The sequence below is a fragment of the Coffea arabica genome, chromosome 7c, assembly GCF_036785885.1.
Source record: "Coffea arabica cultivar ET-39 chromosome 7c, Coffea Arabica ET-39 HiFi, whole genome shotgun sequence".
Lineage (NCBI taxonomy): Eukaryota > Viridiplantae > Streptophyta > Magnoliopsida > Gentianales > Rubiaceae > Coffea > Coffea arabica.
In genome coordinates this window covers 40397472-40411875 of record NC_092322.1, presented here as the reverse complement: position 1 = coordinate 40411875, position 14404 = coordinate 40397472, and the positions used below count along the sequence as shown (strand labels likewise).

Genomic DNA, 14404 nt, shown 5'->3' with positions numbered 1-14404 from the left:
ATTTATAAATATTTATAAATGTATATAAAAATTATAAATTATAAAAGTACCCAAAAATATGTTTTAAAAATACCTCTAAAAACAATCCAAAAAACATTTACAGTAAAAGTTTTTCATATATTTTTTGAAAAACAACTAATCCAAACGGACTTGTATTTTAAAAACAAAATGCTACAGTACTGTTTTTGAAAAACAACTCCAAAAACAGCTAATTCAAACGGAGTCGTTGTCCCTATAATCTGTTAATCTATTTTATCTTAAAAGTGTGCCAGACCAAAAAACCATATTCGTCAAAATATGAGGGACTAAACATGTAATTTTCGTTATGGAAACAGCCCGCACAATTTCCCGGCTGCTTGGGGTCATAAAGCGGTAAAATACGAACACCTTCTAGTGACCCGCCACAAAGAAGTCACTTTTTATTTTGTTGTTTGTTTGTTTTCCTATGAAACCCTTTTGGAACCAAGAGGAGTCCTGCTGAAGGTGAAAAAAAGATGAAGCTAAAAGCCAATTTCTCCTTTGATGGTAATGATGAAGATCATGATGATGAAAATAAGGAGAAAAAGAGGAAGAAAAGTAGGAAGAAGAGTTCTTTTGATGGTGGGTTTGGGGTTAATTTAAAGGAAAATCTGGGTAGTGGATGTTTAGGTGTTAATTTTGGGGAAAACAAGAAAAAGAGTAGCAAAAAATGTAGGGATGATGATGTGGAAAAGAGGGTGGAAGGTGAGAATAATTTAGGTGTGGAAGTGGGTAATATTATTGGTAGTAATTTGGAGGAAAATGGATGGGTATCATCGGTTGATGATGGGGTTGGAGATGGAGAGGGAAAGGAGAAGAAACAGGAGGATTCGAGAAGTTTTTCGAGGCCAATTGGGCTTTTCTGTGATGAGAAGACCGTGGAAGAAAAGGGGAACTGCAGCAGTGTTGGCGAGAAAATGGAGTCCGGTATCAGAAGTCAGGATAATGTTCCGGGTGATTCGGTGGTTTCGATGAACACTGCACTAGATAAGTTTGTTTATAAGGGCAGTAAAGTTGAAAGCAGTGCTTCCTGTTGGCAAATTCGTCGGCCTTGTGCTGAAAAAATCATGAAACGGAGGGATGAGAGATTGGAGAGGGAACAGGGTCATTTGAAGAATGGGACAGAAATGGTTGGGATTGCATCAGGGAAGAGAAAAAGCGGTGAAAAAGTTGGTCGAAAGAAAGCGAACAAAGAAATTCGAGTTGTGTCTCCTTACTTTGTCAAGTCTGTGGATAAGGAAGTAGTGTTGTTGGGGAAGGAGAAGAATTTGGAAAATGAATCTGGAAATAACGGTGGGATTGCATCAAGGAAAAGAAAAAGTTGCGAAGAGGGTGGTTGGAAGAAAGCAAAAAAGGAAGTTCGAGTTGTTTCTCCTTACTTTCTCAAGTCTGCAGATAGGGAAGCAGTAGCACAGGGGGAGGAGAAGAATTTGGTAAATGGAAATGGTGAGATTTTAGGTGTTAATTTTGGGGAAAAGAAAAAAGAGAGGAGAAAAACATGCAGGGCTAATGCTGTAGAAAAGAGGGTGGAAGGTGAGCATAATTTAGGTGTGAAAGTAGGCAATATTATTGGTAGTACTTTGGAGAAAAATGGTTGGGATTCATTGGTTGATGGTAGGGTTGGAGATGGAGAGGGGAAGGAGATGAAACAGGAGTATTTGAGTAGTTGTTTGAGGCCAATTGGGTTTTTTTGTGATGAGAAGAGACTGGAAGAAAAGAGGAATTGCAGCAGTATTGCCGAGACAATGGAGTCTGGTATCAGAAGTGAGGTTACTGTTCCAGGTAAGTCGATGAACAAAGCACTAGATAATTTATTTTCGCAGTTTGCTTATAAGGGCAGTAAAGTTGAAAGAAATGCTTCACGTGGGCAAATTCGCCAGCCTTGTTTTGAGAAGATCATGAAACAAGGGGATGAGAGTTTGAAGAATGAGAAAGAAATTGTTGGGATTGCATCACAGAAGAGAAAAACTAATGAAAAGGGTGGCCAAAAGGAAGGGAGCAAAGAAATTCGAGTTGTTTCTCCTTACTTTGTCAAGTATGTGGATAAGTCTATGGGTGAGGAAGTAGTGGCACAGGGGGAGGAGAAGAATTTGGAAAATGGATCGGGAAATAATGGTGGGATTGGACCAAAGAAAAGAAAAAGTTGCCAAGAGGTTGGTCGGAAGAAAGCAAAAAAAGAAGTAGTGGCACGGCTGGGGGAGAAGAATTTGGTAAATGGAAATGGGGAGATTGCATCTGGGGTGGGAAAACGTGGTGTAAAGGGTCAAAAGAAAGCAAGGAAAGAAATTCGAGTTGTTTCTCCTTACTTTTTTAAGTCTACAGATAATGGAGAGGTGGCAAAGGGGGAAGATGCAGTAGAGGTCATAGTCCTGCCAAAACGAAGTAAACGTGATAAAAAGCGTGCTTTTTCTCATGCCCAGAAACGAGATGAGGCTTACCAACGAAAGACTTTGGAAAACTCATGGAAGCCACCACGATCCCCTTTCAATCTACTCCAGGAAAATCATGCTCATGATCCTTGGAGGGTATTGGTTATTTGTATACTTCTCAATTGCACAACAGGTTTACAGGTTATTAACTGACTCCTGTTTCTTGCTTCGACTTGAGTCCAGACATGTCTGTTAGAATTGAATCTTTTCTAATTGGTTTACCCACTTCATTAAGCAGAATTGTTTAGTTTCGTCTTGTGGTCATTTGACACTTCCTCTGCATGAGATAAGGAGAAATATGCATATTCTGGAACATGCTTTTTCTTAATTCTGGTGAACTCTATTAATCTGTATCGTTTCTTTGACCAGGTCTGTGTGGACATAGAATAAAACTATCCACATACTTCAAGTTGCTCCAGGGAAACTATACATTCTGCATAATAGTTAGATTTTGCTGACAATTGTCACCAAACTAGTCAACAAATTTCTTTTGCTTAACAGAATTTCATGCCTGCTGCCATGCGTATCTCTACTTTTCCTTGATTTGGCTGATTCCAACAATTCAGATCAATACTGTTCATATCATTGAAATTGAGTGAATCATCAAGACATATTAGCATTTAATTAAGACCATTTAGGGGTTGCAGATCATCATGCATCCTTTATGTTTCTAAAACACAATAGCTAATAGGGACTGTCCCAGAAAAGTTGTTTTTTTTTTCTTTCCTTTTGGACAAAATACAAAGAGATTGAAACTTGCAGGGAGAATCCACTGTACAATTTGCAATGTATGAGCTTTTATTGAGTTGGGAGGATGTGTAACTTAATGCGATTAATGGAACAAAGTTTCTGAAGTTACAACTATTCCTCAAGGACAGAAGCAGATGCCACTAAGGAAAGGTATTTGAGTTGTATCTGGCTCTTGAGCAGCAATACATCATTGGGAAACTAAAACCTATTTGTTTAATTGGAGAGAAGCTCCTTAAAGTACCCTTTCTACTGAAGGAAGCATGCTAATGCCAAGAAGAGATGATACTCATGTCATATCTGCTTCTTTCCTGTTCTAACTTTTTTGAGGTAGGGAATAGGCCTTCATTTGGTTTATATTTTTAGCAATTGAATTTCCAGTTCCTTAAAATGGGCTGAAGAAGGGAGGATCATTCTCTGACAGAACCCACCGAAATTCATTTTCCACTTTCCAAACTGTTAAATGATAAACCATCGTTTTTCTTTGTGTCCCCTAAAATTCTATTGGAGGAATGTAGTTTAAATTTTTGCCAAGATTTCAGAAGGAAAAGGGAGTGCGATTTTTTTCCTGATAACATATTCTGTTTTGCAGTAGTCGATGTGTTTTATTCCTAGTCTATAATTTATGCTTAATACACTGTTGTTTCAGAATTAAGAGCTAGTATTCCAAGTGCTAGTGCACTTTGTATGAATGATGTGGAGAGAATTTGTTGTTGAAATGGTCGCATGCCACATATGTCTAATATTTGGTAAAATTCCATGCAGGTTAGAAGAGTCATAGATGAGCTTTTCACCCTGTGTCCAACTGCTCAAAGTGCAAGCCATATTTCTGCGGAGGACATAGAAAAGATTATACAACCTTTAGGCTTGCATAGGAAGAGGGCAGTGATGATTAAGCGTTTCTCTGTGGAATATCTTGGAGAAAGTTGGACTCATGTGACACAACTGCATGGTATAGGAAAGTAAGTTTGCAAACCCTCTTACATTGGTAATGTAAATTTGCCTTTTTAATCCAATTGGAAGCAATTCAACTGCTCATGAAGATGTATTGGAGCCTTTCTCCATGTATCTGAGTTTGATATTTAGTGCAAGCATAAAGCTCGGCATATAATTTCTGATTTTGTAATTGACATCCTAGAAGGCGAAAGGGAAAATTTGGCATGTTATTGTAGAGTTTTCTAAGCCCTTTCAATGCCTTTTTTCTCATGGATTGTGTTACAGCGTGCTGTAACAATTATAATCTAGATATTCAAGGCTTCAAAGTAATTTCCTCAACCTTTTATTTCTGTAAGTTCATTGATTGCTTTTTAACTTTTCAAACAAATTTGAAATCTCAATTACGAACTTGTTTCTTTCATGGCCTTCTCTGTCTCTCTCTCTAATAACAGAGGAAAATAGTTTTATTTACATTAGCATGTCCTCTTCTTATTTTTGTGATAGTTCACCACAGTTAATGGCACATTGCTTTTGGAGCAATCCAGAGCCAAATTTTGGCAGGTGGGTAATTCAACTGTGGCATTACCTTACATTGATGCTGGTAAATGTATATCCAAAGGGGGTCAATTGTGACAAGATATAATGGTGACGGTTATGGATAGATACTGGAAGTTTTTGCAAATAGTGTACTACCTGAATACCTTCAGGAAGCAAATGATTGTAATTTGGAACGCTAACAAGTAGACATGAATGCTAATGTTTAGATCCTTTAGTCCTTTATTTTTTCTTGTAAAAAATTAACTTAAATGTTTAATAGCTGGAGCTCTATAACTTTTTAGCCGCTCATACTCTCCCAACTAAAAATGTAGATGCAAAAGTTTATATTTATTTTTTCAAAATGGAGATTCAAAGGATAAAGAAATGGACATTATGTGTTCCTACTTCTGCTTCTCTCCATCTTCTTTTCTGCTGTGTCCTCTTTCAATTTGCTCTTGTACAACTTCTTCTGCTGCCTCCTGCTTCTTCTGGGGTCAATGCTTTCTTCATTTGCTACAGCTAAAAAAGAGGGTGTTATCCTTGATACTGATTGATGTCTCTGACGTGACCGGCCTTTCTCATTATTATAATGGATCTTCCAGAAAAGGAACCTCTATAGGTATAAGCACAATCAAGCATAACTTTTCCTTATTGTTGAAAGGGAGGATGGTAATCATGCATGTGGAGAACGGTAGTGTGAGGAAAAACATGAACCTGGGATTTGACATTCTTTTATGAGACTGATTTTACTAAATAGTAAACATGCTTCTAGTTTTTTGCCTTTTTACTTGTTTTCATTGTAACATGTCGGATTACTCCTCCAAAAATATTTGCACCTGCCTCCCCATGTCTGAATATATTTGAATATTTGATTTTGTTTTTTCTGTTGCTCAATCTCCCAGCTCCCTGCATTCCCACATTTTGACTCCCTATGATGCGTCTCCATATCCCAGTTGTCAATTCCCATTCCTGTCACTCCACTCTACTAAGCTACATCTTCCACCAAGCCAAACCCCGATCACCACTCTACTACCCCCTTGCACCTGCCTCCACCCTTTTATTACAAGTCGCTGCATCTCACTAGCAAATCTAATGCCTCCTTTTTAGAATCCCCACATGCATAGAGGAGAGAAAAAAATCCAACTCCTCCCTGGCCAGAAATTATTGCCCACTGTCATGTCAACCTTACCTGTTTTCCATAGTCCTTGATTGGCATATTCTTTGTGCTATGCTGCAGTATAATGTAGAATAGGTGTTATTGTCTGATTGGGAATCATGGAATCGTGATGCTTCTTACTGATACCAGTGATTAATTTCAAAATTTGAATTTTACAATCTTCAGAGATGATATTGTATAAATGGATTAGAATACTATGAAAACTAGAAAGGAATTAAAAAAGCAAGAAAAATTGAGACGAATAGTATATTTTAGCATCTCTAAATCATTGGTTTTAAGGAGCTTCTAGAATGTTTGGCTCATTTTAGTACAGATTAGAAGCTGTTGATATATTCTTGAATAACCAGATCTTTTGAAGTTTCTTGTCTTTTTCATGGTGATCGTGGTGGTGCTTCATTCCACCTTGTATACTCTGTAAATTTAGGCTTTCTTTTTGTTTAGGCTGCTATCTGGTTCTATTTATTCTACTACCTAGTTTATCGGGTAAATAGTTTACAGAAAAGGGATAATTTCACAAACCTCCTCTAAGGTTTATGACAATTTCACACAGCTCCCCTCGGGTTTTACAAATTACACTGACCTCTCTTGTCACAATAAAAGGACAATAATGACCTTCACTTAATAGATAATTCATAATACAATGAAATGAGATTAAGAAAAGGAAAAAGAAAAAGAAACTCTACCTCTTCGGCTATCTTGTTTACAAGTTACAGCCGATGATGATTTTCTCTCGTACTGTCACTACGTTCTCGTCCATCAACCCCTTCCTTCTATAACTCGCTCTCAAATTCCCACCAACCATTGCCAATCAGATCACAAATGATCCCTCCAAGCTCTACCATATATTCGTATTTCTCATGTCTTCCCTTTGGAATTGCCAAATCACAAGTTTAGTTGAGCGATCAGATTTGGTGATTAAAGTAAAACCTGATTTCATGGTCAAACTAAAAGGAGATGAAGAGGCTCAAGAGGGACAGAATTTGGTAAATTTGCTAATTTGTCTATCATCCATCCAGAAAACTTTTTTAAGATGTTAATAACTGCATTTGGATTTCTTTTTATGCATGGCAATTGTTGGTTGTGGTTTCACTTCGGAAGTAGAGCTTCTTCTCCATATTTAAGATGTTAACATGCTTGGAGATTTGGTGGTATTCTAGATTATTTTGTTTTGAGATGGTGTGGCCATTGGATTTGAAATTTGGGGTGTGATTAGTCGTGAATAGAATTTTGGTTTTCGACAAAATGAATTTCTTTAATATGTCTATAGTCATAATGATGCCTTTCCTTCTCTTAAACTTGATTAATCCCATGAATGCCTAAATCTCCCCTGAGGATTTTCTTCGAGGCCATAATGTGGCTCATGTAGTAGGAGTAGAGCCACTTGTATGGAATCAAAACATGGCATCCTATGTTGAAGATTATGCAAACATAAGAGCAGTTGATTGTAAGCTTGGCAGTTCCATGGAACCATATGGTGAGAATATATCTGAAGGATGGAACAAACCTTCAAGGTTGGACGCATGCTTTGGGAGGAGCAATTTTATGACTATGATGATGAAGGTTTAGAATTTGGCATTAGAGTGTTTGCTAGGCTGGTTTGTTAGTATAGTGGCTTTGGCGGAAACATGGAAGAAGGCAATTGTCAAAATATTTTTTGTTTTTGTACAGAAAGGGTAGTTTTGGATTTTTGAGAAAAAATATAGCCTTTTGGGTTTATATTATTATATGAACAGTAAAAGTAAGGGAGGCAGATGTAATTTAATAAACTTGAGGGGAGATCTCTGCAATTGTCAAAAACCTCAGGGGAGGTTTCTAAAATTATCCCTAAAAGAAAACTGTATACCCCAGAAAAGAACTTGAAAATCTAACTAATCGATTATATCAACTTGCAAATTTGCACTGCACTGTTTTTAGTTGTTAAATTAATATTGATGATGAAACGCACAAACTCCTCCTTGAAAATTAACATGGCAGAATTCTTGACAAGCAATAGAAGCTAGTACTTGAAACAAAATTTGCGCTTTATCTTTTTTAGTCATTAAATTAATATTGATGATAAAACACAGAAACTCCTCCTCGAAAATTAAATTAGCAGAATTCCTGGCAAGCAATGGAAGCTATTACTTGAAACATGTAAAAAGAACCTATTGGGAAAGATGAAAACAACTTAATCCTTGCATCTAGAAATTTTGTGTTGGCACTCTCAAAGTATGTCATAGTAAACTCCTTTGATGGTGTTTCTTGTTTCCTTCTAGAGTGGCACGACATTTGAACAGCACTACTATGAAACATCTAGTGGCTTAACATATTTGATTTCTGGAATTATTAAGGGTTTAATTGATTCTAAAGAGTATAGCCAAATTCAATTACAAGCAACCAGACTCGGCAAGCTGTGCTAGAAATCTCCAGACTTAGACTATAACTAATTTTTGATATTTATAGGCAATATGTTACTGAACCATTGTTGACCCATTTCTTCACCAGCATGCACTGCAAATGCAGAATGTGAACTTTGACCAATTCCCCTTTCTTGCCACCTCTATTGGAAGATTTTGCAATACTTCTATTTCAAAAGCTTTCCTGGAAGTGCTGCTGGAGTCTGATTCATTCTGTATTTTTTTATTAGTCTACGAGTTCAATTTCTTCCTTCTTGTAGTCTTTTCTTTCCTTTGAAGTTGTTTATGAAATCTGGCCATTCTTTGTACCACTGGCTGGTGATCATGATTCTTACTCCCAAGTCTTGTGCATTTAATAGTTGGAAATTTACTTTTAAGGACCATTTATAAGTCATCCTACTTGGTCAGAGGAGAACCAATTTTATTCTGGTCTTTCTGCAAATACTTGTGGTACTGTATCCCCTTAAAACATGGACCAGTTGTAAAAGCTTTTCTATCTTACTCTATTAATATACAATATCTACCCTGTACGTGGATTAGTCCATGGGTCAGATCCATTTTGTCATGGGTGGTGTTGTGGCTCTTTCTTGCACGACCTTCCCTACCCTTGTCAAAATAGAAATTGTTTTAGCAATTACAGAACATTTGAAACAGTTTAACATTTTTGGTCCTGATAATTTCTCTGCATAATCCTTTGTGTCTAACTAGATTATACACCTAAGAAGGCTCCCTGTGCAGTTTTTGGATTACCCTGAACCAGAATTGAAACCATGTCTCACAAGTTTTTTGCTTTCTGATTGTAGTGAATATATCGTCTAAACAAAGTTGATTTCCTGCAAAACAACTTTTCTGCATTTTAGGCAATGTGGTACATACTGTTGCTTAATGAGGTCAGGCCTTTAAAATGAAGAGTTGTCAAGCTCAATGCCTCTCTTCCCTCTTCTTGTCCTTTCATTAGGCTTCATCTGCCTGCTGCTTCTTGCTTCTTTTAGTATGCATATGATGTGTTTTTATGAGACTGATTTTACTAAATAGTAAATAATTTTCAAATCTTATACCTTTTTCCCTGTTTGCACTTTAAGATGTAACATTACTCCTCCAAACATATTTGCACCCTGTACTCCTCCACCTATATCTGAAGATGTCTGACCATTTGATCTTTCTGTTCTCCCACCTTCCAACTTCCTGCATTCACCCTTTTAGACTCATGTGCCTCCATTGCATTGTTGTCGACCTCCATAATTGCTACTCCATCCTGCTACAACCAAGCTTTATCCATTACACAAAACCACATCAGAACCATTCAACCTAGATGTTGCTTGCTAAAATGGTTTTATCCTATGCTTGAATTGTACTTTTTTGAATTGCAATTGGTTGGCAGTTAATCGAATGCTGACTCAGCAAGACTAAGTTACATAGCTGTCAATTAGATACAGTTAGTTACTGAGTCAATTATTTGCGGTTAGGCACAGTTGTTGGTTACCGTTGGTTAGAAATGGGAGTTGGATGAATGAATGATGAGGGAGGAAGTCAGGCTGAATTGCTGCCAAATTTTCTCAAGTTCTTTCATTGCAATTTTCTCAGTTCACTATCATTCTTTAATAAGTTATTTTTCTCTAGTTTTTAAATTGTATTCTCCATTTCAACTTACAATTCCTGAGCTAAAAGGGTTTGAGACTTCCACTGCCTTCTGCATGACTTCTACCCTGTCAGTACAAGCTCGCCAACAAATCCAACTGTCATTTTCTAGCAACCAAAAAGGGGGGAAAATTCAACTTTTCCTTTGGGTAGGAACTATTGTTCAGTACCATCTCAGGCTCTTCCCCTTTCTTCGTCCCTTGATTGGCACAATCTTCTGTGTTTAAGATGCAGTTTAACGTAGAATAGGTGATAGTGTCTGATTTGAAAGGATGGAGCTATGATGCTCTAGTGGCTGAATTGAGAATGTGAATGGATTAGCTTAGGGATGCTACTGCAGAAATGCATTAGATAGAAGGAAGAAGAAAAATTGGAAAACTGTATGTTGACAATTTAATTAGATAATAGAGGACATAAAGCATTTTTAAAATGTCTAAATCATTTGCACCTAAGAGTTTCTAGTCTATTCGGCTCATTTAGCACAGAATACAGGTTTAAGGGTAGAATCTTGGAGTCCATAGTATTGGGAACTTACACCTAGTTTGAATTGGTATCCTGTATTTTTGCCCGAATAAAATGGAAACACTCGCCAGAACAACTTTCTGATATACTCTGTGTGAGTGCAGAGGGAAGCATGGTAGAAGTATCCACATTAAGTTTTGAATTGCATTATTTTAGTGGAAACTATTTTCATTTTTGTGGACAGTCATAAGAGCCAATACTTAATTTTCCTTAAGTCATTTGACATCTTCCTGGCAAAGTTAGAAGGGAAGAGAGAGAGAGAGAGCCGGGGGGGGGGGGTGAGGGAGGCTGGATGCAGGAAGTGTATGAAGACACAAATCTACAGTCATCTCACTTTGTTCTTGATCTTTTGGTGTCTGTCCGTTAGAAATTGCTTGAAGCTGTTGATAACTTTTTGACTAACCTGATTCATTGAAGGTTCTTGCCTTTTTGGTGAACGTGCTTCATTCCACTTATCTTGCTCCATAGATTTTATGGTTTCTCAATAGATTTTACGGTTTCTCATTTTTTAGATTGATATGTGGTTCTATCAATTTGCGTAATTGGTTGCCAATTATGTACTTACGTTAAAGTAAATTTTTCATGGAGGTGTTATATGCTAGAATAGAAATTAAAAGATGTTTTAGACTATTGAATCATGTTAGTGGAACAAAATGCTGTTACCAAGGGTATGTGGATGTGTAGTGATTGTAGATTTTGATTGTTCTGAAATAATGAAATGCGTAAACATGATTATTCGCCTTAAATATTTTTTTATCTGAACAGCATAATTTGCATTTGAAAGCATCTTGCATACATTTGATTGTCCTGTTTCTCTCCCTCTCTAATCTTTTTTTTTTTTTTGTGCTTTCTATGATGTTAACATTGTTAAACAAGCAAAAGTACCTTTTGTCTCCTGAAATTAATCTTCCTTACTGACAAGCACCATGTTGTTACCAATTACTTTTTTTTTGTCACCCATTTTTGTCAAACCTTTCAGCTGAAATTTTACTTTTCTTAAAAAAAAAAAAATTAAGGAAAAAGGGGTAGCCCAGTTTTGGTGTCAACAGAGTTGGTAGTTCCCCACTCCCAAAATCCTGCACAAAATACAAACAGAGATAGAGTTGCAAACCTTATATGATGACTCTCTTTTATCCAGGCTTCAGACAATTTGTTTGGATCAAAATTAAAGGTATGATATTTCTGGATGGTAGGCCACATAAAAGATAATGAAACAAGCAGTGTTTTTCTGAAGCAGGCAAATTAATGTGTTGCAGTCAATTAACTATGACAGTTGGAACCCCTTTTGATTTCTTATGTAGTTTTCCCTTCGAAGTTCGACTAGACAATAAAGCTAAGGGACTTCTATTTGTGGTAACTGCCGACTTCAATCAATTCTTGAATAACTATGAATGAATTGAAAAGCTTGAAATTTTTTGTCTTGATTCATGAAACCTTGATAAAATGAATACTCAATCGTATAAGAGAAGGATATGCAATTGAATTCAGAGGTGCATTCTTGTTATTGGTGTTTTTGTATTTGAGAAGTGCTGATTTTCGAGTCAATGGTTAGACAGCAAGAAGTTGCGAGCAGAGACCAGGATAAGGGGTCCTGGTGTTTGATTTATATTCCCAGTTGGTGGAAATAGTTTTCATATCCTAGCCTTTCCTTGCGAGTGCCTATGGTAACATGTTCTTGTTTTTGCTGGTAGAATTGCTTAATGAGGGTATGGTAAATGTTTGTATTTTTAGTAATTCTTGTCTTGATAACCTTTCAATCAAAAGTCAAAGTGGCTGGCAGATTTTTAATTATATGACATGGTCAAAATTGAAACGTATTCCACTACACTTTGCCAGTGTCACATGTGCAGACATACCTTATGGTACAAGTTATTTTTCTCACTCTCACGATTTTGGCTGTACCATAGCTGTAGAAAACCCAAAATGTACACAAACCCTGTAGATCATTGACTTGTATAGAAGAGTTTCTCAAATTTGGCGTCAATTAAACTGATATTCTTTTTTTGGCCAGGTATGCAGCTGATGCATATGCCATATTCTGCACAGGAAAGTGGGATCGCATCACACCATCAGACCACAAGCTAAATGAGTACTGGGATTTCCTTCGGGCAGGTTGTGCGACATAAAACTTAAGCAAAAAGATGTCGCATTTTTGTGCATTCTAACTTAAAAAGATAGGAATCTCGCCGTATCGTTTTGGTTTCCTCATTTCTCTCTTTCTGCCAGGTTGATCTTGATAGTGAAGCATAGCAGTTTAGGCTTCCAAAGTATGGTCTCATTCCATCTTGTATATGAAAACGTTGGTTTTGGTTTTGGATAATCCAGTTTCTAAGTAATGATGTGTTCCCCTTTCTCTAGATTAGCTAGACTTGTATACACATGGTATGGATGTCTGGCCTTGGGGCACCAGAGTATTCCTAATGGTTAGGGTCACTGGTTGACCATATGATGATTTGCAGGAAAATTCTTGCATAGAACTGGTCTGTGTTACTCAAAGGTCCAAGTGCTACCACGTTAAGCTTCCGAATAGGAGTTTTAGAAAAGGTGAAAGCAAGCGTGATCTATAAAAGTGGACACAGGTCTATGCCAGAAATGCTGCTTCTAGTATTATCATTAACCCTTGATGATTTTTGGGGCCTGATTGATCAGTATCAAGACTTTTGCTTCCATTATGGGCTCCTTATTTGTTTTGATTCCTGAGTTTGCTTTATTGAACCATGCGGCCATGAGTGTTATGTCTTCTCAAAAAGCACGCTTGCATACCGTCCTAGTATTCAGCATCTGAAAGCTTGTGGTGTAAAGAATATAGCTTCATGAGGAAAATCCCAGCAAGTAGCATGACTGATATCTGGAAATGGCAAATGAACTCTAGGGACAAATTCCTAACGGTAAAGAGATGGAGATAAATTGCTGATTCTTGTAGCATCTCTCTGCTAAAAACGCTGCGATTTTGCTTTTTCCTTTGTGTTTTACCAATAGGTCTCCCTGGCAATTCTGCTTCAAGCAATATTTTAACCTTTCCTTGGAAATTCGGGGTGAGAGTTTCAGTGCACAGACTATTTCATACAGTTATGGACAAATAAGCAACAAAATCCTATCTAACATGGCAAAAAAAAAAAAGAAAAGAATGTGAAATGGGTAAAAAAAAATAAAGCTAGAATAGAAGGAGTTTATTCTATAATTATCCACAGTAAAAACGTGGTCTAAGATACATACCGCTAAAATGATGCATCTGAACAGCAATTTCGGATATTAAAGTAGCTCAGAGGATCAACTCATAAACAAAAACAGTAGCGACTAGAACTTGGATAGAAATACTAGTAGTATTCCAGTCGAACAAAAAGACAGTTACAATCTAAGCACAAAAGAAGAGAACACAGTCACTGAACAATAGAAGAAGATAGGTTAGAGACAAAATACCAAAGAAGAAGGTCATTCTCAGTTATAATATAAGCACAAAAGAAGAGAATACAGCTACTGAACCATAGAAGAAGATACGTTAGAGACAAAATACCAAAGAAGAAGGCCATTCTCGTCCCTTCCTCCTATGTTACATATTCTGTCTGTTACATGACACGATTGTGCTGCTTGCAAAAAGGTGAGTCAAGGGGATCCAAGGCAAATACGTTCAAGTGACATGCACAAAACTCCTCTGACCAGTTAGAAATATGATGGCTAACAAAATAGTGGGAAGGCCTTGATATTCAAAATCTGGTGCTATAACCAGTTTTTATGGATGTAAAGATCTAAGAAATCCATTTAACGAACATCTAGTTTCTTCTGATCCACCTAAACATAGAACACTCAACTAGTCAAACATTTTGCAGTTCCTTCTTGTTCTTGTTCTTCTTCTACATTTTGTTGTAGGATTAAAGCAGAGAATCTGAGTTGACCATCAGGGATAAAAAGAAATAAACAGCAAAAGAAAGGAAAAAGTGCAGCAGGAGTTTTATGATTTTAATGTAGATTCAGGCTTTTGTGACAAGAAAAGGGATAAAAGGGAC

The 14404-nt window shown here is 36.9% G+C and overlaps 1 protein-coding gene across 3 annotated transcripts; it reads left to right on the top strand.

Annotated features, from left to right (window-relative positions):
- Positions 1-368: 368 nt before the first annotated feature.
- LOC113699114 (uncharacterized) lies at positions 369-12736 on the top strand. Of its 3 annotated transcripts, XR_003450368.2 has the most exons (4): positions 369-2588; positions 3210-3524; positions 3960-4156; positions 12412-12736. XR_003450368.2 is itself a non-coding variant. In XM_027219230.2 (3 exons), the coding sequence occupies exons 1-3, from the start codon at positions 495-497 to the stop codon at positions 12524-12526; spliced, it is 2406 nt and encodes an 801-aa protein (XP_027075031.1). In that variant the 5' UTR covers positions 370-494; the 3' UTR covers positions 12527-12736. The 3 variants fall into 3 exon arrangements, 1 of the variants encoding a protein (XP_027075031.1); XR_003450370.2 differs by lacking the exon at positions 12412-12736 and having other exon boundaries at positions 3210-3347; positions 3960-4042; XM_027219230.2 differs by lacking the exon at positions 3210-3524 and having other exon boundaries at positions 370-2588.
- Positions 12737-14404: the final 1668 nt, after the last annotated feature.

Excerpts from the sequence above, each read along its gene's own strand:
- LOC113699114 (XM_027219230.2), top strand. The coding sequence starts at position 495 with ATGAAGCTAAAAGCCAATTTCTCCTTTGATGGTAATGATGAAGATCAT. Across the intron at positions 2,589-3,959 it reads ATTGCACAACAGGTTTACAG|GTTAGAAGAGTCATAGATGA; the intron begins GTTATTAACTGA and ends AATTCCATGCAG. Across the intron at positions 4,157-12,411 it reads CAACTGCATGGTATAGGAAA|GTATGCAGCTGATGCATATG; the intron begins GTAAGTTTGCAA and ends TTTTTTGGCCAG.